Source organism: Lagenorhynchus albirostris, chromosome 1 (genome assembly GCF_949774975.1).
Source record: "Lagenorhynchus albirostris chromosome 1, mLagAlb1.1, whole genome shotgun sequence".
Lineage (NCBI taxonomy): Eukaryota > Metazoa > Chordata > Mammalia > Artiodactyla > Delphinidae > Lagenorhynchus > Lagenorhynchus albirostris.
In genome coordinates this window covers 25234812-25262769 of record NC_083095.1, presented here as the reverse complement: position 1 = coordinate 25262769, position 27958 = coordinate 25234812, and the positions used below count along the sequence as shown (strand labels likewise).

Below are 27958 nucleotides of genomic sequence, written 5' to 3'. Positions count from 1 at the left end.
GTCACTGGAGGTCTCTCATTCTGAAGATGGCGGCTTCGGCAGCAAGGAGAGCGGTCGCACTGCGTACGAATATCCGCCGGCCGGTTGCGTTTGTCAGAAAAATTCCATGGACCGCGGCCTCGAGTGAGTTGCAGATGTAGTAAGGGCGGAAGTTTTAGGTCCAAGCAATCCTGAAAAACCTTGCTTTCTGCGGAGCACTTAAATCAGCGTGGCGGTTGGATTAAGGCGGCTGAGTATGCTTCTGAGCAAGCCACTGAGTAGAAAAAAAGTTTGTTTGCAATTAGCCGTGTAGGGATTCCCCTTGAGGTTTTGGGGCACGTATTCACGGTCTCTAGCCTTTCGGAGTTTAAAGGTTTAGTTACTTGGAAATTTAAGACTAACGATTTAGAAGGGGTTATTTTGACGGCAGGGTGGAGGATGGATTCAAAGTGGCAAAAGTAGTTTCAGTGATTTAGTTCAAAAGTGAGGATTTCAGGGTAGTGATAGAAGGAAGGGTCAGATTCACTTATGTTAACCAAACAAAATCGACAGATGGCTTGAATGGGGGAAGAGTACGGATGGGGGAAAGGGTGGAATGACTTACAGGTTTTTAGCGTTGGTGAATTTCGTGGTTAGAATGTAGGAGAAGCACATCGAAAGAAGATGAGGAGTAAAGTTTAAATGTGTTTAGTTTGAAAAACCTGTGAGGTCTCCGTTAGTTGGACAGAGGACGGTGTGTATCGATGGAGAAATGCACTCTGAAGCCGTACTCCTTGGGTTAGAGTTCCAGCTTGGCCATTTGGTAGTTGTGTAACCTGACTAACGGAAGTAACTGGGGAAAAGGGCTCACTACCGTGCCTCAGTTTCACCATCTACAAAATGGAGTCAATAATAACTTCCTCCTAGGATTGTTGATTGGATTAAATGAATTTATATGTAAACTGCTTAGACTTGTGCTCAATACAGAGTAAATACTCAATAAATGATAGTTGTTTTCATGATTACAAAAATTGAAGCTCATGGGAGAGGCCTAGGTTGGAGATAGAGGGCTGGGAGTAATCAGTACTGAAATCTCTCACCAACGTTGATTTTTGTCAGCTGCAGTTTTGAGTTAAGGTTTTTACATATGCTTACAAAACTTTAAAAATCCGTGGTCACTTTTGCAGACATTCAGGTATCAGGTCAGCTCCCTTAAACAAGGAATGGAATGAGTGTGGGTAGTAGAATGGGAAATAGATCAGTTTGTGCCCCACCTTCTCAGACCACACCCAGCAGAATGTCTTGCTTTAGGCCCTGTGAAACTGGAAAGGCCGAGGGGTTTCTGCAAGCATCTTGCAGATGCGTTTCCAGACCATAATGAACTTGCTCAAGATCCTTAAAGAGTGTATAAAATACGACCTTGACTACAGTCTCTCTCAGTTCATTCATTCAGCAGATGTTTAAGGAGTATCTGTTATGTGGTAGGCATTGTTCTTGGTGTTTGCAGCTGTTTTTCCATAACAGTTGTAGGTAATTTGGGAAAAGGGTTACTTTCTAGAGCTAGTTTGTTTTGGAAGTGAATGTTTTCTAGAACTTTTAATACCTGGTTTAAAACTATTTTGTTTATCCTCCAGTAATATGTTCTGTGTGAGAGCCTGATCTTGCCAACTGGTTTGATCAACTATTAGAGCACTACAGAAATTTAGCCCCTGTGGCTGGTTGAAGGATTACTGGACATTTATTTATTCATTCAGCAAATATTGCCCTGTTGTGTACCAATCACTGTGGACATAGTGGACTAAACACTTGGCAAGCTTATGGTATAGTGGTGGGGGTGAGGAGACTTACAAACAACAAATATAGGCAGTTTTTGAACCAGTGAGGTTTAAATGAACTAGGGTGGTGAAACAGGTAACATGAAATGTAAATCAGTGAAAGTACAAGCACTGTAGTACAGAAGAGAAAGCGATCATGTAGTTTTTTGTTTTTTGTTTTTTTCAAATTTAATGTGTGATTTTTAATAGATCCTGTGTTGAGGGGGGACATTTTAAAAACACATTTAGGAAACAATTTGGAAGTTTAAAATATATACTGGTGTTACCAAGTCCAAGCTTGTGCTACTCACTGCACAACAGGCAAGTAAATTGAGAGATGAGTTGTTGGGTGGGGCAAAGAATAGCAGCTTTATTCGGAAAGCCAGCAGACCAAGAAGACGGTGGACTAGTGTTCCAAAGAAACACCTTCCCTGAGTTAAAATTCAGGCTTCTTTTATGCTGAAAGGGAAGCGGGTAAACCCCTGGTTCCAGCCAGACTCCGGAGGGGATGTGTTAATTTCTTCTTTGGAACAGCCATTCACAGGTGGGCCTGGTCCGGACATTTCCTATGAGCTAAACAAAGGTATTTTAGCTTAACACTCATTACCAGGGAGGCAGGGTTCCCAGAGATGGGCCATTATGTATAATTTTTTTTTTTTTTAAAGAAGATGTTGGGGTAGGAGTTAATTAATTGATTAATTAATTATTTTGCTGTGTTGGGTCTTTGTTTCTATGCGAGAGCTATCTCTAGTGGCAAGTGGGGGCCACTCTTCATAGCGGTGCGTGGGCCTCTCACTATCGCAGCCTCTCTTGTTGCGGAGCACAGGCTCAGTAGTTGTGGCTCACGGGCCTAGTTGCTCCGCGGCATGTGGGATCCTCCCAGACCAGGGCTCGAACCCGTGTCCCCTGCATTAGCAGGCAGATTCTCAACCACTGGGCTACCAGGGAAGCCCCATTATGTATAATTTAAGCTTTATAGGCAACATCCCTTTAGTGATTAACTTGTCATAGAATACAAAAGTTCTTCCCTATTACACTGGGAGTTAGATGAAATTAGGAAATTATCATTGACTTGTGTGATAATGATATTGTGGCTATAAATTATGTCTATTCCTAGGACAGGAGTGCTGAAGTATTGAGAGACGTAATGGCACTGATGTGTGTATCTTACTTAAAATGTTTTTGAAAAACTACATATATATGCATGCATATAGATATGTGTATATGACAAAATGTTAAGAATGACTGAATTTAGATTGTGGGTGGATTTGTACATCTCTGGTTGCAGCCAATATGTGTAGATGTCACTACCTAATTCAGGAAGCAATTTTTTGAAAACTCCTCACTGTTTAACTGTTACACCTCAGGGAAGAGGATCTATGTTCATTTTGTGGGGTCTCTCCTCTGGCCATGCCCAATGATCACATCAATCTCCAGGTTCAGCTTCCTATCTATGCTTCCCAGAGCTGTTAATTTGTTCTTGGTAGAGATGGACAAATTAATGTATTGTTTCTTCTTTTACTTCCTGTTCTTAGAGAACAAATTTAAATAAGTGACTTTTTGTCCTATATTGAGGTTAACATCCAGTTTCTCTATGGATCCACTGGTGTGTTTTAACATAGTATTGTGGGTCATCACCTTTACTACTCCCAACTTTAGCACAGCTACTCACACACTACACACTCACATCCCGGAAGGTCTGTGTGTGCCTCAGTTTGACTCTGCTAGGTGAACAATGCTTATTTTTTTTATATGTATAACTGATTTACTTTGTTATAAAACAGAAACTAACACACCATTGTAAAGCAAATATATTCCAAAAAAGATGTTAAAAAAATAAAAAACAATAAAATAAAATGTTGCCATTTCCTCCAAACTCTCAGTATTCACGTCTTGTTATTAATTCACCACTCTGTTATTAGGGGTTACCACTGAATCAGTGATGACTCCAGAACTTCTGTAGAAGGGGTTTGGGGCAGGTGAGCAATTCATTCTGGGAAAGAGAGTCTAAAAGCAAGTGAATGGCCGTTAAATTAGCATGGGCAAACTTCCACATCCCACCTTGTCTCAACAGAGCCATTAACCTAGAAAAAACTACAGTGTCACTTTTCAGAGTTCTACCCTGTGTGCACACATGGAGAAGACACTTAGAATGTTAAAGTCAGCATGTTAAGCAATTTTCTTGAAATACTGTAACTAGCACCCTATTTACTTTCTTCACAGTCCTTTTCATAATCTATTTAATTTTAGTCCTTTTTAATTGTCTGGTACACCTTTAACACCTAAACTCCAAGAGAGAAGGAGCTTCATCTTATTTCCAGTGCCTAGCACATAATGGTTTCTAAATGGAACTGATTCCAAAATTGGCCTCATTTAGGAAAGGATCTGTTGTTATAATCAGGTTTCCGAAATCTTTAGTATCAATACGGAATCCTTTCCTCTCACATTTCACAGGAAGCTAAACTTCTTAAAGCCCAAACATGGATACGTCTGAAGTTTCCTTGACTGATTTAAATTGAATTAAAATAATTATATTGTACAGGAAAAACTTGCAAAATTTTTACATTTTTCAGAACATAACCACCTTTTCTTTCTCTACCTTCTTCCCTTCGAAACAAACTTTGCAACACTGGGGTGAGTTAAATAATCAGAAATCTAGCCCCAAATTAAGCTCTCAATGACATGAAACACATTTTTTGCTCCTTTTTAATAAAAATCCTATATGCAGTACGTTAATGTTTTCTTTTAGAAATTACGTTGACAACTTAATCCCTAATTTGAGGCATCCATATAATTGGTTTACAGAAAGGTTCTTCGGCAAAATATTTAACACAAGATATATATGAGATGCTGAGATCTGGGTAATATACGTTACTTGAAAGGCATGAATAGTTTTTAAACACTAGCATAATCACACTTAAGGCCATAGTTACTTTCTTCCCAAATCCCTGCAATTCTATTAGAGGGGAGTTCTAAAAGGCCTGTGTCTTCTCCTGTGTCCACAACTGTAGACGTACACTGATGGCCCTCAATCCTGCTCTCCAAACTTCAAATAAGGGGCCCTAGACAAGGCTCGGGACTTGGAAAAGTCCTAGAAATTCCCTGCCTCCAAAGCAGTTTCAGAGTTTCACCTTTTCCGAAGGATGACAGAGCTGAGTAGACATGCCAAAGTCTTCCAAATCCTGCTGGTTGTTTTGAATTATGGCTACACTGGCTGTGTACCCCTTGAGTTTTTATCTCCACATACTTGAATTAAATCCTGTAGTTCCTCTTCGGTTCTAGCATCTGTGACCTCTTCACACCGTCTATATGCCACAGCTATTTTACCACTTTCTAAAACCACAGTCAGCAGTTTCTGGAATGCATCTCTCATAGCCTTCTGAACAGCAACCTTCTGGGTTACCTTCCTTTTCATAAGGAATGATAATGACCCTTCCTGCAAGTTATCCAAAGGTTCCTCAGCCATGCCAACTTCGGGACTCCTGCACTCGTGGGAGGGCAACACCACCTCTTGATGATCCTTTTTGACCACCCATTGAAACCAAAGTAGTAATTTGCCAATTCTTGGCATCTGGAGCTGTTTAGGGCAGGCGTATTATGTTGAACCGCCTTTTGTCTGGTGCCGAGACGAACCTTCACTGGAGATGTCTGAAAAAGTTGCTTCTGGACGCATGGCTTTTGGGCTCTGCGGGCATCCCTTGCTGAATAAAACTTGATGATGGCATAGAACCCAGGACCGGCCACTGCTGCGTTTGGGAAGACTCGGACCGAATACAGAAGGCCAAACTGGGAGAAGATTACAAGGCCTCGGCCGTGGGTCCAGAGCTCAGCACACCAGCAAGGTTTTGTCACCCACGATGGGAACCGCAAAAGGTACCAACTCCACCATTTTACCGTCACCGCGCGTGCGCGGCTCGGGGCGCAAGCGGACTGCGCCTCAACAATGCTTATTTTGAACTCTTCTGCCTGCTGCTGCCTGCTAGCTAAAAGGTCAGCAGTATTTTCAGTGTTTCAGTATTTTAAGGTTAGGCTGCTGGTTTGCGTCAACAACAGACAACAGTAGTTAGGAGAAGGAGCAGCTGATGGGCTCAGCCAGCGTCGCAGGCCAATAAAGGCTGTTTCACAGGGCCAGGGAAGGGTCTCTTCACAGTACAAGTGGTCAGTCGGGCTGATGCAGTGAGGCTGCTCAGTAACTTACTGGGAAACCAAGGGCGGTGGGCACATACTTGAAGGCTGCAGGCACTTTGGGCAGAGTGAGGAGCAGCGCGAACGTTCAGCTTCGGGGCCAAAAGGAAACCGGGGATCCTGCCGCCATCTGCGCAGCCATCCGGTCAGGGACACGCGGTACCCACTTATCCAAGTCCGGGTGGGCAGCCACGCGGCGGGGAGGAGGCCAGCGGCGGCCAGGTGGGATCTGGTAAGGATTCAGCAGACGCTCTGGGGGAGGCGGGCTCCAAAGGTGTGCAGCAAGCCCCGAAGCTGCCGGCGCCCTCCGTGTCCCCTTCAATGAGATACACCTGGGCGCGCAGCCAGAGTGCTGGAGACATTAGGGAAGCTGTGAGGCCTCAGCTGCATGCATACGGCCAAGTTTGTTGGACACCTTCGAGTCCCCAGGCCTGGTGAACTACACTGGGGGTGAGCCACTGCTGCACGGTTAAATTTGAGCCTGGGCCTCTGCAAACCTGTGAGTTCTGGTTTGCAGCTGCAGGCTGTGCAGGAAAAGTAGCACCCACACTTCCTCGTCCCAGTCTCACGCTTCACGCTCTTCCTGGGTGCCGAGAGTATCATGACGTACGGATCCCGCACCCACCCAGCCCTGCACAGCTACTGCAGCAGGTGCGGGGTGCAGAGTTTCCACACATTAGTCTCTCACCCCAGCGTTTACAGTGTCACCCCACACTTCCTGGACGCGGGCACGCCGATCATGTAGTTTTTGATCTTTAAAATAATCCACTATTCATCTTTGAGGCCTCACAGGGTTAGTATGTTGTCTTGTTTTGCGGTAGGAGCCCAATAAAATCTGTGAATGTTTTTGGCCTGGGTCTTGAAGGATAGATACAATTTAGGCAAAAGGAGATTGGATTACTACATGTTAAAGGGAAAGAACAGCAGGCAAAGACAGGAATCCACAGGACAGATACACAGATTTTCATTTGTTGTACTAGAAAGTAACTATGGGCATGCAATGGGAAGTAAGGCAGGAAGGATAGGTAGGGTCGACTCAACAAACTTAAGAGTAACAACGATATAACCCAATGTAAACTGTAAATAATGAAAGGCAAGTAAATTGAGATTTTATTTGGAAATATATAGCTAACAACATGCTGTACTGTAATTGTTTTTCTGTCTTCTGTGTAATCTTCTGAGGGATTATAATCCATGCGTTTAGCACAGTACCTGGTGTGGTGAAGACACTCAGTATTTGCTGGGGATGAAGATTACAGTCAACTCAGCAATTTATCTGTCCATGTTCCCACCTCATCACCTTCCCAAATCTAGTACATTACAATTTTATAATCAATACCATAGCTATTTCCTAGATCTTAAGGCTTCAAGGGAATACAAAGTAACTCCTGTTCACAAGAAGTTTGGGAGCTCTAGGAGCCCTTTTGGTTTCTATATCAATCTAGGATGGAGGATACAAAATTAACAACTCTTAATAGTTTTCTCTTCTTACACAGGTGAACTGAGAGAACACTTTTCACAATTTGGCCATGTACGAAAGTGCACTGTTCCTTTTGTGAGTATTATCTTTTTTAAAAAAAAGTAATAATGTTATCCTCTAATTCTTGATTTTTTTGTGTGAAAGCATCAATTTATAGAATTTGTAATGAAGTGAAGCTGTTCAGTCTTTGTTGATTAAATTATGGGTGATACTGCTTTAAAAAAATAAACCTTATCCTAGGTATTTGAGGTATTTGTGTTAGTTTTTTATTGTTGCATAAAATTATGACAAACTTAATGGCTCAAAACAACACACATACATTATCTCACAGTTTGTACAGATCAGGAGTCCAGGCATAGCTTTGCTGGGTCCTCTATTCAGAGTTTCACGTAGCTGTGATCAGGTGTCAGCTGGAGCTGCAGTCTCATCAGAGGCTCAACTGGGAACGATTGATTTCCAAGCTCCCTTAGGTTGTTGGTAGAATCAGTCTTTCAGCTGTAGGAGTGGGGTGTCTGCTATCTTCCTGGCTTTCAGCTGGAGGCTGCTCTCAGCTCCTAGGAACTGCCTGCAGTTCCTTGTTAGCCAGCTTCTCTCCCATGTGGCAGCTTGCTTCAAAGTCAGCAAGGGAGTTTCTCTGGTCTGGTAAGATAGTTTTATAATGTAGTCTTTGGAGTGACACGCCATCATCCTTGCTGTATAACCTGATCAAGGGAGCAATATCCCATCACTTTTGCTATATTCTTATGGTTAGAAGCGTGTCATAGGCCTTGCCCACATTCAAGGGGAGAGATTATACAGGGTCAACATGGTGGGACACATGGAGATCTTGGGGCTGTTTTGGAATTTTGTCTATTACAGTGTTGTAATAAGGACTTCAGAGAGTAGAGGATAATTTTATCATAAAACTAACTGGTGGAGAATATTTTAACCTTTATCCTCATTGAGTTGAGTGCTTTTTGTGTGTGTTTCTATTTGTTACATTTTCTTTGCCTCCTCATGAGGGTTCAGAAATCAATCTATAGGGAATTCCCTGGCGGTCCAGTGGTAAGGACTCTGTGCTCTCACTGTGGAGGGCGTGGGTTCAATCCCTGGTGGGGGAACTAAGATCCCACAAGCCTCGGGGTATGGCATAAATAAGTAAATAAGTTAAAAAAAAGTAATGGAGTCCTTTAATTCCAAAAAAAAGTCTTAAAAAAATCAATCTATAGATTTGTTCTACTTTATCCTGGGCTGTCTTTTTCTGTGGACTCTAGATTACTGTTTTTTGGGGTGTGTGATGTGAATACACAGATTTACACATGCTTCACTAAAACTGCTTTTTTCCTCATGGCACTGAAAAGGCTGTGGTAAAGTATCAACTTAAATTCTTAACGCTTGGTTAAACGTTACTTGCCTTACAAAGATCTAACAGATTACGCATATCCAGTGCTAGTAAAGGTGTAGGGAAACTGGTACTGAAATTGTTGAGAAGTTAACTGATACCTTCACTGAAGGGTAATTTGGCAAAATCTATTAACAGTAAGAATTTGCCTTTGATCTAGCAGTTCCATTTCTAGGAATTTATTCTACAGAAATGTGAGGTCAAGAATGTTCAAAACAGCATTGTTTAATAATATCATAATTGGAAAATCTAAGTGTTCATCAGTGGGGTTGGTTAAATAGATACTAATTCATTGATACAATGGGATTTATAGTTGATTAAAAAAATGAGCATGTGTATTACAGACATGAAAATCTATAAGCATAAAAAATAGTTTTAAAAGTGTATGAAATTGGGCTTCTCTGGTGGCGCAGTGGTTGAGAGTCCACCTGCCAATGCAGGGGACACGGGTTCGTGCCCCAGTCCAGGAAGATCCCACATGCCGCGGAGCGGCTGGGCCCTTGAGCCATGGCCACTGAGCCTGCGCGTCTGGAGCCTGTGCTCCGCAACGGGAGAGGTCACAACAGTGAGAGGTCCGTGTACCCTCCCCCCCAAAAAAAGTGATGAACTTTGTATTTTTTCAAGAGCATTAAAAAAAATGTTTCTTGGGAATTCCCTGGCAGTCCAGTGGTTAGGACTCCGTGCTTCTACTGCAGGGGGCAAAGGGTTCGATCCCTAGTTGGGGAACCAAGATCCCACATGCCACGTGGCCAAAAAATAAATAAAAATATTAAAAAATAAAGTTTCTCCAAAAGGTAACATTTTTCTTGGTTGCCATTTCCCTCTTAAAAGAATTTAGGAGCCAGAGTTAACAGATTTTAGATTTAAACATGAGGTTTTGATTCTTGGGAAAATTAAGTAATGTGTAACAGGAAGAAAAATAGTTTCTAGTAACAAGTTCATTGTACTCAAGTTAGAAATGCAGGTTCCAATTTTAGATACATAGTATCTAAATTTTAGCACAAAAATGTTAATGCCTTTACAAATGGAAATGGCCACCTGGAGTAGAGTGCTTTAGAAATCGTCCTATCTCAGGTAAGGAGTGAATCACTGGGACATTAACAGAAACTTTTCCTGTGTTCTAGGTTAATACTTATAAACTTACCTTCCAGGTATATGGGGGCAATTTCCAAGAATGTGTTTTTGGGGGCAGAGCACAACATAACTTTGTAACAAGACTGATGATGTACATTGAGTGAATAGACATCTTGGCCTTTTTTACATAGAAGGGCTGGAGGGCTGGGCGGGGTACGTCTAAGCACACTAGAATCTCTGATGTATAAGACATATAGAATCTGATGTATAGGTTGAATGATAAGCACTCTGTCTTTTGCACAAAGGGAAGTAGCAGAACTGCTTAAATTAACCAGAAGTCTAGAACTAGGTAAATAAGGGTAACTTTTTTTCCCTTTTTCATTAGGAGCATGTGATGATAATGATGGTAGTTGTGATGAGGGTAGTTAATCTCAGAAATTACTAGAAATGCACCTAGGTCTTAAGGGTTAATTTTCTAGTTTCTAGAAGTGAAGAAGTTAGAAACAGGAAGAGTACTTCTTTATGTGATCAAAATTTCGCTTGACTGTTGCTGTTAATGGTTTATATCTAGAATGACAGAGAAAGCTCTTTACTCATATTTTATTTCTCCAGTGGCGGTAGAGAAGCAGAGAGAGTGTTATGATTAAGAGATTAAGCTTTGGGTAAATAGGAGAGTATTTGTATTAAAGCAGGGTTTTTTATATTTATTAAAATGTGTTTTACTCCATTTTGGCAGATGAAAAAGTTGGTAGTTTGATTTGGAACTCCTGGAAACTTTCTCAAGTTCATGATTATTAATCTCTTCCTAAATTTTGAATTTTTAGGACAAAGAGACTGGCTTTCACAGAGGTATGGGTTGGATTCAATTTTCTTCAGAAGAAGAACTTCACAATGCACTACAACAGGAAAATCACGTTATTGATGGAGTAAAGGTAAATATTTTTCTGTATCATGTCATGAGCTTTCTGTATATCAGTTAAATAGGTCAGAAGTGTGAAATGACAGGGACTTTGGAAGATGTGTAATTTAATGTTTGTTAAAGAATGGTGGTGGTGGGAGAGTGCCCAGTTCTAAAAGGTCTGGAAAGGGAAGTACAAGAAGACACTTTAATGGTTAGCAAGGTATATGCAACACAGAACGGTGGAAACAGCAGGGAGACCCTGGTTGAAATCCTGGCTTTTCCACTTACTGTGTGATCTTGGGCCAGACTGATTTACAATTTTTAATTGAAGTTCAGCGAGTCTTAAGTACAAGGAACAAATAACATCCTTTGACTTCCTGGTGCTGACTCCCTAATAAAACAACAGTTTTCAGTTTTAATGTTTTTGCAGACATTGCCTTTCCTTAGAGTGCTTATTATGTGATTGCTTTTTTTTCCCAGCTCCATGTTCAAGCTCAAAAACCCAAAGCTTTGCAAGGGGACCAAACATCTGATGAAGAGAGAGATTTTTGAGAACATCACTGCCTATTAAATAAAGTAAACAAAACTGGAAATTCTGTCTAAATGTTTTTATTGGAAACAGATAGTTGCACCAAGCAAGAGCTTACTTTCCCCACTCCAAATTAAAACAGAGCACAACAGGGGCCAACATCATTTGGCAGGACACTTCCAATATGTGAACATCCTTCTTTCTACGCACTGTGGTTGGGCTAACTTTATTTGTAAGCAGTCATTCTTAGACAAAATATTAACCCCAAAGTACTAATGTCACTCGAAAGGGAAGTGGCCTTAATTTCATGTGTGGGGCAGTATGTTCTGTAAATGCCAAAAGGTGGGAGAAAGCACAAACACAACCCACTCTTTAAAAAAAACTAAATAATTCAAAGTAGAATTTTTCCATCCCCCCCTTTCTCCTATAATAAAAAGTAGTGCTGGGCTCTGACACCCAGATTTTGTTTTCATCCTGGCCATTTACAAAGTGTTCCCCTATATGACTTTCATCATTAGGGTTATGAATAATAGTTCATTCACTCTGAAGAAAGTATCTACTCCTTTCTCCTCTTCTTGCCTTCATGCTCATGTTCCTTGGGGCGGCTGCTATCTGAGGGTCTTTTAGAGCCACCGTGCTGTTTGGCTTCTTCCAAAAATTTGTCCAAACCAAAAGGATCCTCCTCAAACTGAACTGGTCCTTCTCGGCCTCTTTGTCTACGGTCTGAACCAGAAAACTCCTTATCGGGAACAAATCTAAGGAAAAAGAAACGACCATGAACTACTTTGTTTTCACTGGTGCAGACACAAACTAAACTGTCTGCCTTGGTACCTGTTAGTCTTTATCCTGGCTTCTAGGTCATCACCATACATGTCCTTGTCCAGATTTTTACTGGGCCTGTAAATATTCTGGGCCATATCTTTACCACCTCTCCAGGCTTGATCATAAACATTGTAAATTTCATCTTCTCCACCTGCAAAACCACTGTCCATACCCTGTGGAAAAATAGAGGATGTTAAAAATGTACGTTATTATTTATTAAAAGTTGAATCTGATTACATTCTTGTGAAGAGTAAAAACCCTTGCTCATTTATAGCTCACATTTTCAGTAATCTGAACTGCAAATAAAAAGGTCATTAAAGAAGAGTCACAAAGTCCATTAACTTTTGTTCATACCCGCTTTGGGTTCTTAGGTTAAGTGTGGTGCTCACTAACAACTGACTGCTTTAGCATAGTGGTCTTTAAAATTGGAGGATACTAGTATGTTAATTTCCTTTTCCCTGAGGATTGGTATTCATATAACAGCTAATATATGCTATTTCTAGACTCTTTGTACCTTGGACTGGTTGAAGAGCCTTTGGTCATACTGAACTTCATTGGAAGTCCGAGGATTGGGCACACCCAGAGCAATGACTTCGCTGATATCTCGATTTTCATTTCTCTGCAGTTTCGACCTGTTTTGAAATACCATGTCACAAACTGAAAATTCTTCACAAACAAGTTGAATTTCCACTTAAATACAATCGATATCAGAAGCAGAGTAAATATGTACATTCACATCTTGTGAATATATATATTCCTTGATAATGCATCATCAGGATGGCAGCTCTTAAGGCATTTCAGATACATGATTATAAGAGATAGGGTTTTACAGTTAAGCCTTCATGATAGCAGAAAAGAACTGCTAAGAGACCCTTCTTTCCTTGAGATAAAATTGGTATATAACATATAAGTTTCAGGACTACAACATAATTTGGCATCTGTATACCCTACACAAAGTGATCACCAAAAGTCTAGTTACTATCCATCACCATACAATTGACCTTCAGCCATTTCACCAATCCCTCAACCCCCTTCCCCTCTGGTAACCACCAATCTGTTTTCTGTATCTATGAGTTTGTTTTTGTTTTGTTTTGTTCATTTTGTTCTGTTTTTGTAGACTTCACATGAGTGAAATCACACAGTATTTTTCTTTCTCTGACTTGTTTCACTTGGCATAATACCCTCAAGGTTCATCCATGTTGTCACAAATGGCAGGATTTCATTTTTATGCCTGAGTTGTATTCTAGTGTACACACACATGCCCCAGATCATCTTTATCCATTCATCTGTTGATGGGCACTTAGGTTGCTTCCACATCTTGGCTATTGTAAATAATGTTGCAGTGAACACAGGGATGCATATACTTTTTTGAATTCGTGTTTTTGTATTCTTCAGAAAAATGCCCAGAAGTGGAATAGCTGGATCATATGGTAGTTCTATTCTTAATTTTTAAAGGAATCTCCATAGTGTTTTCCATACTGACTGTACCAATTTATACTCCCACAAACAGTGCATGAGGGTTCTCTTTTCTCCACATCCTCTCCAATGCTTGCTATTTCTTGTCTTTCTGATAACAGCCATTCTAACAGGTGTGTGCTTTTAATTTGCATTTCCCTAATAATTAGTGATGTTGATTATCTTTTCATGTGCCTGTTGACCATCTGCATATCTTCTTTGCAAAAATGTCTATCCAGATCCTCTGCCCATTTAATTGGGTTTGTTTTTTTGTTGTTGAGTTGTATGAGTTCTTTATATATTTTAGATATTAATCCCTTGTTGGATATATGATTTGCAAGTATCTTCTCCCATTCAGTAGGCTGCCTTTTCGTTTTGAAGATGGTTTCCTTCACCGTGCAGAAGTTTTTAGTTTAATATAGTCCCATTTATTTTTCCTTTTGTTTCCTTTGCCTTTGGAGTCAGATTCACAAAAAACATTGCTAAGACCAATGTCAAAGAGCTTATTACTACTTGTGTTTTCTTCTAGGAATTTTATGGTTTAAGGTTTTACATTCAAATCCTTAATTCATTTTGAGTTAATTTTTGTGCATGGTGTAAGACAGTGGTCTAGTTTCATTCTTTTGCCTGTAGCTGTCCAGTTTTTCCAATACCATTTATTGAAGAGACTGTCCTTTCTCAAAAGAATCATTCTTGATACGGAAGTCTTTAATACAAGCAATCACCTTGTAATGCATGCTGAGATATGAAACTGCTATGGTCTATATCTGCTATTATAAAGGGTTATGGGGAGTAGATGCAAATTAGATGTATCACATGAATCATTTTCAATAAGCTAGAGTCAGTTCTTTTACCTAACCACACTTAGTAAGTTTATTCTATTAGAATTCTGAGGTAAACATGTCAATGACTAGATTACTCAGTAAGATTTTTGACATTCAGATTAACTTAATTCCCCTGCTGTTTCAGTACATATGCAATCTACATCGCAGTGATACCATAGTAACCATCATCATTTATTTTACTAGAGACTTAGGTCTTAAAATGATTTCTATAGACAATCTAATTTTCATACAATCACAAGTTTAAAGCTTTTCTATGTTATCAATTCTCATAGTTACATTACTGGTTTTAAGGGCTCAATTTATCCACAGAGCCATTTTGATTTTTGCAGCTTAGGAATTTCAGACTAAGAGTGTCATTAACTGTGCACTTTCATACTTTGTTCCTCTCTCCTACACTGTACGTTTAAACACAACTCTAAATTCAGATTTTCTGCTTCCCTATGACTTCACTCATCAGGGAGATGAAATATGCCATTAAACAACAAAGAACACCACCAGCAGGAATCTGTCGTAGATATGACTTGAAAAAATAGATTGTATCAGCTCAGAGGAGGATGAGAGCATGGAAAACTGCTTATTTGGAAAGAAAATGTTTTACATTTGCATTTAACCCTTACTCAGAATTCCACCTCTGTATTACAGCATGTCTTCAACGTTTCAGCAATTTCAGTCCTCGGCCTTTGGTGAACCACAAACTTCACTAATCCCTACTTTATTCCCAGTCTCCATACATGTATTTCCTTTGTTCTATACAAGTCTGTACTTACTAAGAGCACTCTGTCAATTTTCCTAAGTAATTTGAAATGACAGCTCTGTCTTTCTGAATTTTAAGTAAAACTGCTCATGAAAAGAGGCTGACCTTCACTTCTTACAAAACCTGCTCTTCTTCCCCACTGTACTTGGTACAGTACTCTGCACGTGAAAGCATCTAAATAAAGGTACAGAAGCTTATTTCCTGTCTAGAGGAATAGGCACATGATAAATTTGTCTCACCATTTGAAACAGGAAAAGAACAGACCAGAACAGGCATATCCTCAACTTTCTATTCACAAACATGATCTCAATTCCCTTTTCTATATCCCCATCATTCTCAATTCTAGCTGACTCTACAAGGTAATGGAAGAAAAGATAACTTCCATGGGTAGTTACTTCTTCTGCTAAGACAGAGTAAGCAGTTAAGTGCAAGAAAATAAGTGCTGATTTATTAAGTTATCAACCTGAAGAGGAAAGAGAGAGAAACAAACTCGTCTTAGTGCACTAAACCTCCTCTCTAAAAGGTTCACAGAGGCCACTCTTCATAATTCGTATTTATCTCAAATAGTACCTACCTCTTATCTGGAGCTGCCCTGGAAAGATTCCGGTCATGCTGTCTCTCTTTTCGCCTGTCATGCCGGATTTCATCCCTCTCACGTGCCTCCCCATCCTCTGTGTGGACACAGTTGAAAATTATTATTATTTTCAGTATGCGGGCCTCTCACTGTTGTGGCCTCTCCCGTTGCGGAGCACAGACTCCGGACGCGCAGGCCCAGCGGCCATGGGCTCACTGGCCCAGCTGCTCCGCAGCATGTGGGATCTTCCTGGACCAGGGCACGAACCTGTGTCCCCTGCATTGGCAGGCGGACTCTCAACCACTGCGCCACCAGGGAAGCCCTGAAAATTATTTTATCACTATATTACCCATTAATATTTTGAACAAGAGAATATTCTTTAACCTTAGACAGAAAAATCCATGAATTTCTTTGTACTCACATTCAGCCCTTTTAACCTTACTTGCAATTAATTTAAATCCAACAGTATTCGTTTAATTTTTGAATGTGAATTCCAGAATCATGCATGCAGCTAAAGTGTTTAGGCATAAAGTGTACTATCTTTATGAAACACATCAAAGTAGTATGGTGGATTAACAGATGGAGAGAGAGCTGGGTAGGTATGTGATAAAGCAAATTTAGCAATGCTAATAGTTTTTAAATAAATGTTAACTGTAGAATCTAGGTGGTGGAGATATGGGTTTTCATTGTACAATTCTTTCAACTTTTCTATGTGTTTTAAAATTTTCATAATAAAATGTCAGGAAAAAAGAATTATGCAAAGTTTATCCTTATATTTTCAAAGACTGACTTCGAATAAAGAACCTTTTGCTCATGGTACATTGGGGCTGGCTGCACCTTGATCTGTATCTATTGTGTTTATGTCTATCTTCATTTCTCTGACCTCTCCAGGCTGAAGGGATATAGTGTAGATATAGAAGGAATACAGTGTAGAGCATGAGCTTTGGAGCCAGACTGTGTGGATTCAAATCCTGTTTCTACAACAGATTAGCAAATGTGAAATTGTGCTGATGACTTAACCCCTCTGAGACTTCGTCTCCTCCTCTGTAAAACAGTGATAATAACAGAACCACTGCATAGGGTTGCTGTAGGGATTATATAAGGTAATATATGTAAAGTGCTCAGAGTGGTGCCTGCCATAATAAACACTCAATAAGCGTTAGCTTTTATTAATATTTGGCAAGATATTTTTAAAATTTTTAACTAATTTCTCAAGAACCATTCTGTTTTTTGTTTTTGTTTTTTAATCAGTTTAGAGAACTTAGATACAGGGAAGTTTTACTCTGAATTACCTTCAGAGGCTAGGTTACAACAGGTAGCTTTTTAAATCTTGCCTCATTAAGACATATATATATGATTCAAGGAAGTGGATTACTACTTATAACCTTAGTTACTTCCCTATAGTTGAACTCTAGACTCCTATAACAAATTGTCTGCTTGACACCTCCATTTTAAACTTAACATGTCCACAACTAAACTCTTAATCTTTCCCTCCCAAATATCGTCCCCCTGCAGTCTTCTCAATATTAGTAAATGGCAACTCAATCCTTCTCAAATATTTAGATCAAAACTTCTAGTCATCCTTGACTCCCTTTCTGTCATTCCTCTACCAAATCCATAAGCAAATTTTGTCAGCTCTACTTCCAAAATACTTCCAGTAACTGACCATGTTTTCACTACCTCTCATTATTATCTCTCATCTGGATTACTGCAATAGCTTTCCAAACGGTTTCCCTGCTTCTCCAAATGACCATTCCATAGCCTTCTAACATATGCAAAATCATGTCACTCTGCTCAAAACTCTTCGAATTGCTTCCCTTGTTACTTGAAGTAAAAGCTATGTTCTTACAACGACTAGAAGGCATACATGACCTGGCCACTTTGCCCTAACTACTCTGACACCTCATCTCCTACTGCTTAGCTTTCTCAGTCTAATCCACCCATACTGGCCTCCTGCTTTTCCTTGAACACACCAGTTACACTCCCAACTCAGGGCCTTTGCACTTGCTGTTCCTTCTATCTGGGATGCTCCTCCCTCAGATATCCACATGGCTCAGTTCCTTACTTCCTTCAAGTGTTTGTGCTAATGTTACTATCTTAGAAGTGAGGCCTATTCCAACCACTCTCTCCTTCTGGCACTTTTATACTCCTTCTCTATTTTTCTCCATAGCTATTATCACCTTCTAATATACTATATGACTAACTTTTTTTGGTCTATCTACATTCACTAAAATGCTCACTGCTATACCCCCTACCTGTCTAGTAGAAAACTCTGTGTCTAGAAGAGAGCCTTGCACACAGTAGGTGCTCAGTATGAACTGAATAATTACACTAGTCTAGGATTTATTAATGAAAGAAAAACTACCCTCATAATTTTCTTGAATTAGAATTAGTCTTCTCACTCTACCTGAATTAATATACCAATGTAGACCACTAGATAAAGCCAGAGAGAAAATACTGACAAATTTAATGATCAAAGGCCTACAAGATAGAAAAACTCTCGATCAGTTTACCATGTGGGGGAGATGAATTATTCAGTTGGAGATAAGATTTCTCTAAGTTTCAAGAAAATTAAAATAAGAGAAAACTAAGCCTATCATTTGAGTAATATGTGATTTTTAAAAGTATACTGCTCAGAACTTTAATAACTTCTGGTGTTCTTGCATATTAGAGGCCCACATTTAAATACACATTCTTTATTTTCTACTGCTTCAGCTTAATAAGGCAGAAACTACTGTTTCACTTCTAAATTATTTCTGAAATATCTATATTTATATGTATGTACTGCTCTGTATGCAATAAAAAACAATAGAGATTTTCTAAAATGAGATAGATATTATTAACAATGCAAATTCAGTTTAGTAATGAGTATGTCATACCTTTTTCCACATGGGTTTTGATCCCAGCTCTTCTCTCCCTGGCTTTCTGGGCCATTTCTCTAAGTTTCTCTTCATGTTTCTCCTTTTCTTTTTGAGCCATCTTTCTCTCTACTTGAGCACGCATTTCCACAGCTTCACGAGCCTGTTAGTAAAGTCAGATGTTAAATAAGACACTACTGGGGATAAAGAATTACAGCTGTCATGTAACTCCCTGACTAAACTCTGGCTTGAAAGAAGTTATAAAGAATTCAAATTTGTTACTGCCGATTAAAACAAAGATTCTTGTCTACAAAAAGATTACTTGCCTAGACGACATTGCAAATTTAGCTTTTTCACTCAGAGAATTGTTTTAGTGGTTGAAACTATAGTGACCCCAGTCAATCTTGTAAGTCAGTGTTTCACTAATGTTTCCTCAGAAACAACCTAAAAAATAAAATTAAACAAGATTCCAGTAAAGAAAATTTCAATATCAATAACAGGAACTGGTTATATTCTCAAAATCAATCAGACCAACTCAAGATAAAGCCTTAGAGGGCAGATAGCAGATGCAAGAAGAATTACAATCCTGCAGCCTGTGGAACAAAAACCACATTCACAGAAAGATAGACAAGATGAAAACGCAGAGGGCTATGTACCAGATGAAGGAACAAGATAAAACCCCAGAAAAACAACTAAATGAAGGAGATAGGCAACCTTCCACAAAAAGAATTCAGAATAACGATAGTGAAGATGATCCAGGACCTCGGAAAAAGAATGGAGGCAAAGATCGAGAAGATGCAAGAAATGTTTAACAAAGACCTAGAAGAATTAAAAAACAAACAGAGATGAACAATACAATAACTGAAATGAAAACTACACTAGAACGAATCAATAGCAGAATAACTGAGGAAGAAGAACAGATAAGTGACCTGGAAGACAGAATGGTGGAATTCACTGCTGCGGAACAGCATAAAGAAAAAAGAATGAAAAGAAATGAAGACAGCCTAAAAGACCTCTGGGACAACGTTAAATGCAACAACATTCGCATTATAGGGGTCCCAGAAGGAGAAGAGAGAGAGAAAGGACCCAAGAAAATATTTGAAGAGATTATAGTCGAAAACTTCCCTAACATGGGAAAGGAAATAGCCACCCAAGTCCAGGAAGTGCAAAGAGTCCCATACAGGATAAACCCAAGGAGAAACACACCGAGACACATAATAATCACATTAGCAAAAATTAAAGACAAAGAAAAATTATTGAAAGCAGCAAGAGAAAAACGGCAAATAACATACAAGGGAACTCCCATAAGGTTAACAGCTGATTTCTCAGCAGAAACTCTACAAGCCAGAAGGGAGTGGCATGATCATACTTAAAGTGATGAAAGTGAAGAACCTACAACCAAGATTACTCTACCCAGCAAGGATCTCATTCAGATTAAACAGAGAAATCAAAAGCTTTACAGACAAGCAAAAGCTAAGAGACTTCACCACCACCAGATCAGCTCTACAACAAATGCTACAGGAACTTCTCTAAGTGGGAAAAACAAGAGAAGAAAAGGACCTACAAAAACAAACCCAAAACAATTAAGAAAATGGTCATAGGAACATACATATCGATAATCACCTTAAACGTTAAATGGATTAAATGCGCCAACCAAAAGACACAGGCTTGCTGAACGGATAGAAAACCAAGACCCGTATATATGCTGTCTACAAGAGACCCACTTCAGACCTAGGGACACATACAGATTGAAAGTGAGGGGATGGAAAAAGATATTCCATGCAAATGGAAATCAAAAGAAAGCTGGAGTAGCAATACTCATATCAGACAAAATAGACTTTAAAATAAAGAATGTTCAAAAGACAAGGAAGGACACTACATAATGATCAAGGGATCAATCCAAGAAGATATAACAATTATAAATATATATGCACCCAACATAGGAGCACCTCAATACATAAGGCAACTGCTAACAGCTATAAAAGAGGAAATCGACAGTAACATAATAATGGTGGAGGACTTTAACACACCTCACTTACACCAATGGACAGATCATCCAAAATGAAAATAAATAAGAAAACACAAGCTTTAAATGACAAAATAGACCAGATAGATTTAATTGATATTTATAGGACATTCCATCCGAAAACAGCAGATTACACTTTCTTCTCAAGTGTGCACGGAACATTCTCCAGGATAGATCACATCTTGGGTCACAAATCCAGCCTCAGTAAATTTAAGAAAATTGAAATCATATCAAGCATCTTTTCTGACCACAACGCTATAAGATTAGAAATGAATTACAGGGAAAAAAACCCTAAAAAACACAAACACGTGGAGGCTAAACAATACATTATTAAATAACCAGGGGATAACTGAAGAAATCAAAGAGGAAATCAAAAACTACCTAGAGACAAATGACAATGACGATCCAAAACCTATGGGATGCAGCAAAAGCAGTTCTAAGAGGGAAGTTTATAGCTATATAACCTACCTCAAGAAACAAGAAAAATCTCAAATAAACAATCTAACCTTACACCTAAAGGAACCACAGAAAGAAGAACAAACAAAACGCAAAGTTAGCAGAAGGAAAGAAATCATAAAGATCAGAGCAGAAATAAATGAAATAGAAACGAAGAAAACAACAGCAAAGATCAATAAAACTAAAAGCTGGTTTTTTGAGAAGATAAGCAAAATTGATAAACCATTAGCCAGACTCATCAAGAAAAAGAGGGAGAAGACTCAAATCAATAAAATTAGAAATGAAAAAGGAGAAGTTACAACAGACACCGCAGAAATACAAAGCATCCTAAGAGACTACTACAAGCAACTCTATGACAATAAAATGGACAACCTGGAAGAAATGGACAAATTCTTAGAAAGGTATAAGCTTCCAAGACTGAACCAGGAAGAAACAGAAAATATGAACACACCAATCACAAGTAATGAAATTGAAACTGTGATTAAAAATCTTCCAACAAAGTCCAGGACCAGATGGCTTCACAGGTGAATTCTATCAAACATTTAGAGAAGAGCTAACACCCATCCTTCTCAAACTCTTCCAAAAAATGGCGGAGGAAGGAACACTCCCAAACTCATTCTATGAGGCCACTATCACCCTGATACCAAAGCCAGACAAAGATACTACAAAAAAAGAAAATTAGAGACCAATATCACTGATGAATATAGATGCAAAACTCCTCAACAAAATAATAGCAAACGGAATCCAACAACACATTAAAAGGATCATACACCATGATCAAGTGGGATTTATCCCAGGGATGCAAGGATTCTTCAACATACACAAATCAATCAATGTGATACACCATATTAACAAACTGAAGAATAAAAACCATATGATCATTTCAATAGATGCAGAAAAAGCTTTTGACAAAATTCAGCACCCATTTATGATAAAAACTCTCCAGAAAATGGGCATAGAGGGAAACTACGTCAACATAATAAAGGCCATATACGACAAACCCACAGCAAATATCATTCTCAATGGTGAAAAACGGAAAGCATTTCCTCTAAGATCAGGAATAAGACAAGGATGTCCACTCTCACCACTATTATTCAACCTAGTTTTGGATCCTAGCCACAGCAATCAGAGAGGAAAAAGAAATAAAAGGAATCCAAATTGGAAAAGAAGAAGTAAAACTGTCACTGTTTGCAGATGACATGATACTATACATAGAGAATCCTAAAGATGCTACCAGAAAACTACTAGAGCTAATCAGTGAATTTGGTAAAGTTGCAGGACACAAAATCAATGCACAGAAATCTCTTGCATTCCTATAAACTAATGATGAAAAATCTGAAAGAGAAATTAAGGAAACACTCCCATTTACCACTGCAACAAAAAGAATAAAATACCTAGGAATAAACCTACCTAGGGAGACAAAAGACCTGTATGCAGAAAACTATAAGACACTGATGAAAGAAATTAAAGATGATACAAACAGATGCGGAGATATATACCATGTTCTTGGATTGGAAGAATCAATATTGTGAATATGACTATACTACCCAAAGCAATCTACAGATTCAATGCAATCCCTATCAAATTACCAATGGCATTTTTTACAGAACTAGAACAAAAAATCTTAAAATTTGTATGGAGACAAAAAAGACCCCGAATACCCAAAGCAGTCTTGAGGGCAAAACACAGAGCTGGAGGAATCAGACTCCCTGACTTCAGACTATACTACAAAGCTACAGTAATCAAGACAATATGGTACTGGCACAAAAACAGGAACATAGATCAATGGAACAAGATAGCAAGCCCAGAGATAAACCCACACACCTATGGTCAACTAATCTATGACAAAGGAGGCAAGGATATACAATGGAGAAAAGACAGTCTCTTCAATAAGTGGTGCTGGGAAAACTGGACAGCTACATGTAAAAGAATGAAATTAGAACGCTTCCTAACACCATACACAAAAATAAACTCAAAATGGATTAGAGATCTAAATGTAAGACTGGACACTATAAAACTCTTATAGGAAAACATAGGAAGAACACTCTTTGACATAAATCACAGCAAGATCTTTTTTGATCCACCTCCTAGAGTTATGGAAATAAAAGCAAAAATAAACAAATGGGACCTAATGAAACTTCAGAGCTTTTGCACAGTAAAGGAAACCATAAACAAGATGAAAAGACAACCCTCAGAATGGGGGAAAATATTTGCAAACAAATCAACGGACAAAGGATTAATCTCCAAAATATATAAATAGCTCATGCAGCTCAATATTAAAAACAACAAGCAACCCAATCCAAAAATGGGCAGAAGACCTAAATAGACATTTCTTCAAAGAAGACATACAGATGGCCGAGAAGCACATCAAAAGCTGCTCAACATGACTAACTATTAGAGAAATGCAAATCAAAACTACAATGAGGTATCTCCTCACAGCTGTTAGAATGGGCATCAGAAAATCTACAAACCACAAATGCTGGAGAGGGTGTGGAGCAAAGGGAACCCTCTTGCACTGTTGGTGGGAATGTAAATTGATACAGCCACTATGAAGAACAGTATGGAGGTTCCTTAGAAAACTAAAAATAGAATTACCATATGACCCAGCAATCCCACTACTGGGCATATACCCAGAGAAAACCATAATTCAAAGACACATGCACCTCAGTGTTCACTGCAGCACTAATTACAATAGCCAGGTCATGGAAGCAACCTAAATACCCATCGACAGATGAATAGATAAAGAAGATGTGGTAAATATATACAATGAAATATTACTCAGCCATAAAAAAGGAATAAAATTGGGTCATTTGTAGAGATGTGGATGGATCTAAAGACTGTCATACAGAGTGAAGTAAATCAGAAAGAGAAAAACAAATTGTATATTAACGCATATATGTGGAACCTAGAAAAATGGTACAGATGAACCGGTTTGCAGGGCAAACATGACACACACGCAGAGAAGAAATGTATGGACACCAAGGGGGGAAAGTGGCGGGTGTGTGCGTGTGATGAATTGGGAGACTGCGATTGACATGTATACACCGATGTGGATAAAATGGATGACTAATAAGAACCTGCTGTATAACAAGATAAAATTCAAAAAAAAAAAGATAAAGCCTTAGTGTAGATGTGCAAGAGATAATTTCCATAAGGGTGCTCACTGTGACACAGAAGGTGTACTCTTCTATATTCTATACACACGCCATGATGTATGTAAAGTTCAAATACACATATTAATACCATGATATTAATAGACAGCCAATATTATGAATGTCATTTTCTATAGCATTCAACACATCGGAATGTTTATTTGCTCCTCCCTGATACCTTTTGGGAGACACCTACATTTAAAAGAGAGAAAAATGATGAAACCTAAAAAGAGCAGCTGGCAATCTTCCCAAAATGTGATCGGCCTAGTTAATCATTATTCTGGAATGTTGTGAGGAAGCCGAACCACCAGTGGTGAGGAAGGTGTACGAGTCTACGAACGCTGAGACCAGGTACAGAGCTGGAACCAGCACCTGTCATCTCTCGAACACATCCACAGGTGACAGCCTCTTCAGGTACTCAGCAGTGTAGCTAAAATAACAGTATCTTAGGTAACTGAGAACGGATTTACAAATTATCAAGAGCATTAAACATCTTAATTATAACAGATCAACCTTCCGATCAGCAATGTAGAGGGCTTCGGCCAGTTTTGCAAAATTTTCATTGATGTGAACTGTCTGCAGTCCTCTTCCATCAGCTGCCAGACGTTTATCTAATGGAATTGTATAACCCTAGTGTGAAGGCAGATAGAAAACACTGGTCACAAAAGAGCTACTGCAGAGTCTTTAAAACTATATTTATATATGTCCGTTTTGACAACCATTTAAAGTTTTTTCCTTACATCTTTCTTCACAATTAAGCAACAACAGCAGCAGCTAACAATGAGTGCTTTATGTGGAGGATTGTTTAAGCACTTTATATACATGGCCTCACTTAACCTTCACAACAATTCTGTAAGACTGGTAACATTATTATTTCCATTTCACAAATAAGGATACTGAGGTAACGTCCCCAAGGTCATACAGTTAATAAACAGACAAACTAGGATTTAAACTTGGGAAGTACGATTTCAGAGTGCACGCTCTGGGAAAACAGATTCTCATGTTAAGATTGTGGGTTATAATAAAAGGAAATCACTATCAAATAGTTAAAGTTGTTCATCAAGTAAATGTAACAGCCATACAAAGGTAGAACAAATCACTAAAATCACAGCGTCTATAGGTAGCTTAATCCGCTATACTGTTCTCATGACTTGTCAGATTCTAGGAACCCTGCAAGTTTTAGTAAATGGAAAAAAGATAAAATTTGCTAGACAACTAAGATTCTGTGTTTTGAAATTTTGCATTCTACTTCAACAACTCAAGGAATACGTTTGAACATTCATGTAATTTTCAAACTTAGCTTTATTCTTCCAGATTTCTGACTAGACTCCCAAATACTGACCTCTAGTCCATGGTCTTTATTCCCAATATAAGGAAGTGTTACAGAGTCAGCTCAAGATACCATAGTTACACATATTAATCAATCCAAACCAGACCACCCAACAATCTTTTTGTTTCAGGATGAGTGTATAACTTCTTCTTTTTTTTTTTGGACACGCTGCACAGCTTGTGGGATCTTACTTCCCCGACCAGGGACTGAACCTGGGCCCTTGGCAGTGAAAGTGCGGAGTCTTATCCACTGGACCACCAGGGAATTCCCTAACTTCCTTTAAGGAATAATTTATATTTAAACCATGGGTTAAAGTAGCCTTATTCACCCATTAACATCAGAATCATGAAATATTATTTGACAGAAAAGAGGAAACAGTGATTAGGAAATTTATTCTGCATTATTTTTACAGATTCTTCATGACTCCTGGTAGCTTTGGTGATTAGTACATATAGTTTATACTTGCATTGTTATAAACAGAAACAAGTAATTTAAAAATTAAAGCACTGAATATATCCAAACATTTACTCTGTTTTGTCATATGATTATTTAAATTGGTTTAAATCCTTTCAGGAAGAATTTTAGATATAAATTTGAGTTTTCTAAAGAATGCTATCTTTCATTGATATGTTACTTTATTCTACCCTTTCCTTCTCTATATGCTTCCAGTAACTACAATTTACTAGGAGAATCCACATGGTATTCATGTGCCTGGCATACTAACATTTCTATTACATTAAAATAAAAAGAGAAAAGTCACATAAGTTGAGTGTTCCTTCTTGAAAATCTTCAGCTAAATGAGATGCTGAGGTTTCAGCTAAAGGTACCCAGGCTGAAGGTCCTTCCTGGGTGTTTTCCAGGAGGTTCTAAAACTAAGACAAGTTAATTACCTTTTATGATTTTATGACAAGTTAATTACCTTTGCATTTTTCCAGTTTGAAATACAGGGAGGAATCTTCCACTCTTGTTGTTCCTTCACGGTCATCTGAATTGAGAAAAGAGAGGAAGAAGAGACATTTTTAGATTTATAGTCTAGCTAAAAACCTAAGTGCAATCTTTCTCTTCAAAGACAGCTCAGTATACACTACACATGGATGGATTTAGTCAAAGGTCCTAATTCCATTTGTTTGGTGGCACTATATACTATGTTCCCATATCATGGGTTCTAGTAATAACTTTAATATAAAAAATAATCTGTAAATTATTTTTGACAGTTATAAATGCTGGTTAGTATTTTTACATATTTAAACTGATGTGACTTCTTTCAGATGAGAAACTTGTTTTTTTAGTTGGGTAATAAAATATCTAAAAAAAGCCACTTGGACTATGAAGCACAGACCTAATGATCCCAGGTACTTCCTTCCTATAACTATGATAACATTCTTCTTGTCAAATACCAGACCCTTTTCATTCCATTAAATGCAGGGGTTAGGTTAATAATAATAAAACTACTAGCTAACATTTTACATACATTCTCATAGGCACTCTGGAACTGCATATTATAGTCTTGAGTGGGTCCCTATTTGGTCTTGGAAAACAAATTAAAGAAACAGTAAGTGTGGTGAAATGTAACTACATAGGCATCTAGACTTTATTCTATGCGAGGTTATTTATAAAATTAGTAATCATGAGTACAAAAAGAGATTTTAAACTAGAGCAAAGATTACCTTTCGGCTAGGAGAATGCATGACAGGTGCAGGAGGAGAAGGTGGTCCCCGGGGAATTTTCTTATTAATCCTGAAGGATAAACCAAAGCACAACCACAGAGTGATACAGATTTTTCCTTTTTAGTTAATATGTCGTCTCCCCTCCTTATTTTTTATTATGTAAAGCTTCAAACAGATACAAAAACAGAGAGTATATAACAAATGTCCACCTATTATATAGCAACGCGTTGAGAAGCTAGAGCTGGTGTATTCAATTAAGAATGTGCAGATTATGACCTGCTGAATGAGGGGCACAAGACACCCACCCAGGGTCCGCAGATAGCTCTCTGAGCATCCAAGCTCCCACTCTGGGGAAGTGAAACACATTGGGTTGTTTCAATTAAAGGTGCAGTTTTAATACACCCACCTGAAGAAGTAGAGTCACAAGATTTATTATTACTTTCAGATCCCAGAAGTGAGGAGTGAGGAATGAGGAAAGAACTGGAGGAAGGATAATCTTCTGTCCTAGGCCACAAGTGAGCAGGAGATGGAGAGCAGCATAGTAATACCTATTACTTATAAGGTAGTTGGGACAGAGGATACTAACTTTTCCTGGGGCTTAACTCTAAGTAGTTATAGTCACCCTTTGGTATCTGAGGAGGATTGGTTCCTCGACGCCTGAGGATACCAAAAGCCGTGAATGCTCAAGTCCTTTATT

At 38.7% G+C, this 27958-nt stretch overlaps 2 protein-coding genes and 1 pseudogene across 2 annotated transcripts in view; 1 reads left to right on the top strand and 2 right to left on the bottom strand.

Annotated features, from left to right (window-relative positions):
* SLIRP (SRA stem-loop interacting RNA binding protein) lies at window positions 1–11386 on the top strand. Its single transcript, XM_060127028.1, has 4 exons — window positions 1–123; window positions 7454–7512; window positions 10717–10824; window positions 11274–11386. Exons 1-4 carry the CDS (start codon window positions 27–29, stop codon window positions 11343–11345), a joined length of 336 nt encoding a protein of 111 aa, XP_059983011.1. The 5' UTR covers window positions 1–26; the 3' UTR covers window positions 11346–11386.
* Window positions 4978–5661, bottom strand: LOC132519232 (RAD52 motif-containing protein 1-like; annotated as a pseudogene).
* Window positions 11387–27958, bottom strand: part of SNW1 (SNW domain containing 1) — a 36016-nt gene continuing 19444 nt past the window's right edge. The window contains exons 7-14 of the mRNA XM_060126910.1: window positions 27262–27331; window positions 26514–26579; window positions 24778–24894; window positions 18652–18793; window positions 15773–15869; window positions 12659–12776; window positions 12154–12317; window positions 11387–12077 (exon numbers count right to left, since the gene is read on the bottom strand). Coding sequence (XP_059982893.1) covers window positions 11879–12077; window positions 12154–12317; window positions 12659–12776; window positions 15773–15869; window positions 18652–18793; window positions 24778–24894; window positions 26514–26579; window positions 27262–27331 — 973 coding nt within the window. The 3' untranslated portion in view covers window positions 11387–11878. The remainder of the gene's footprint in view (window positions 12078–12153; window positions 12318–12658; window positions 12777–15772; window positions 15870–18651; window positions 18794–24777; window positions 24895–26513; window positions 26580–27261; window positions 27332–27958) is intronic.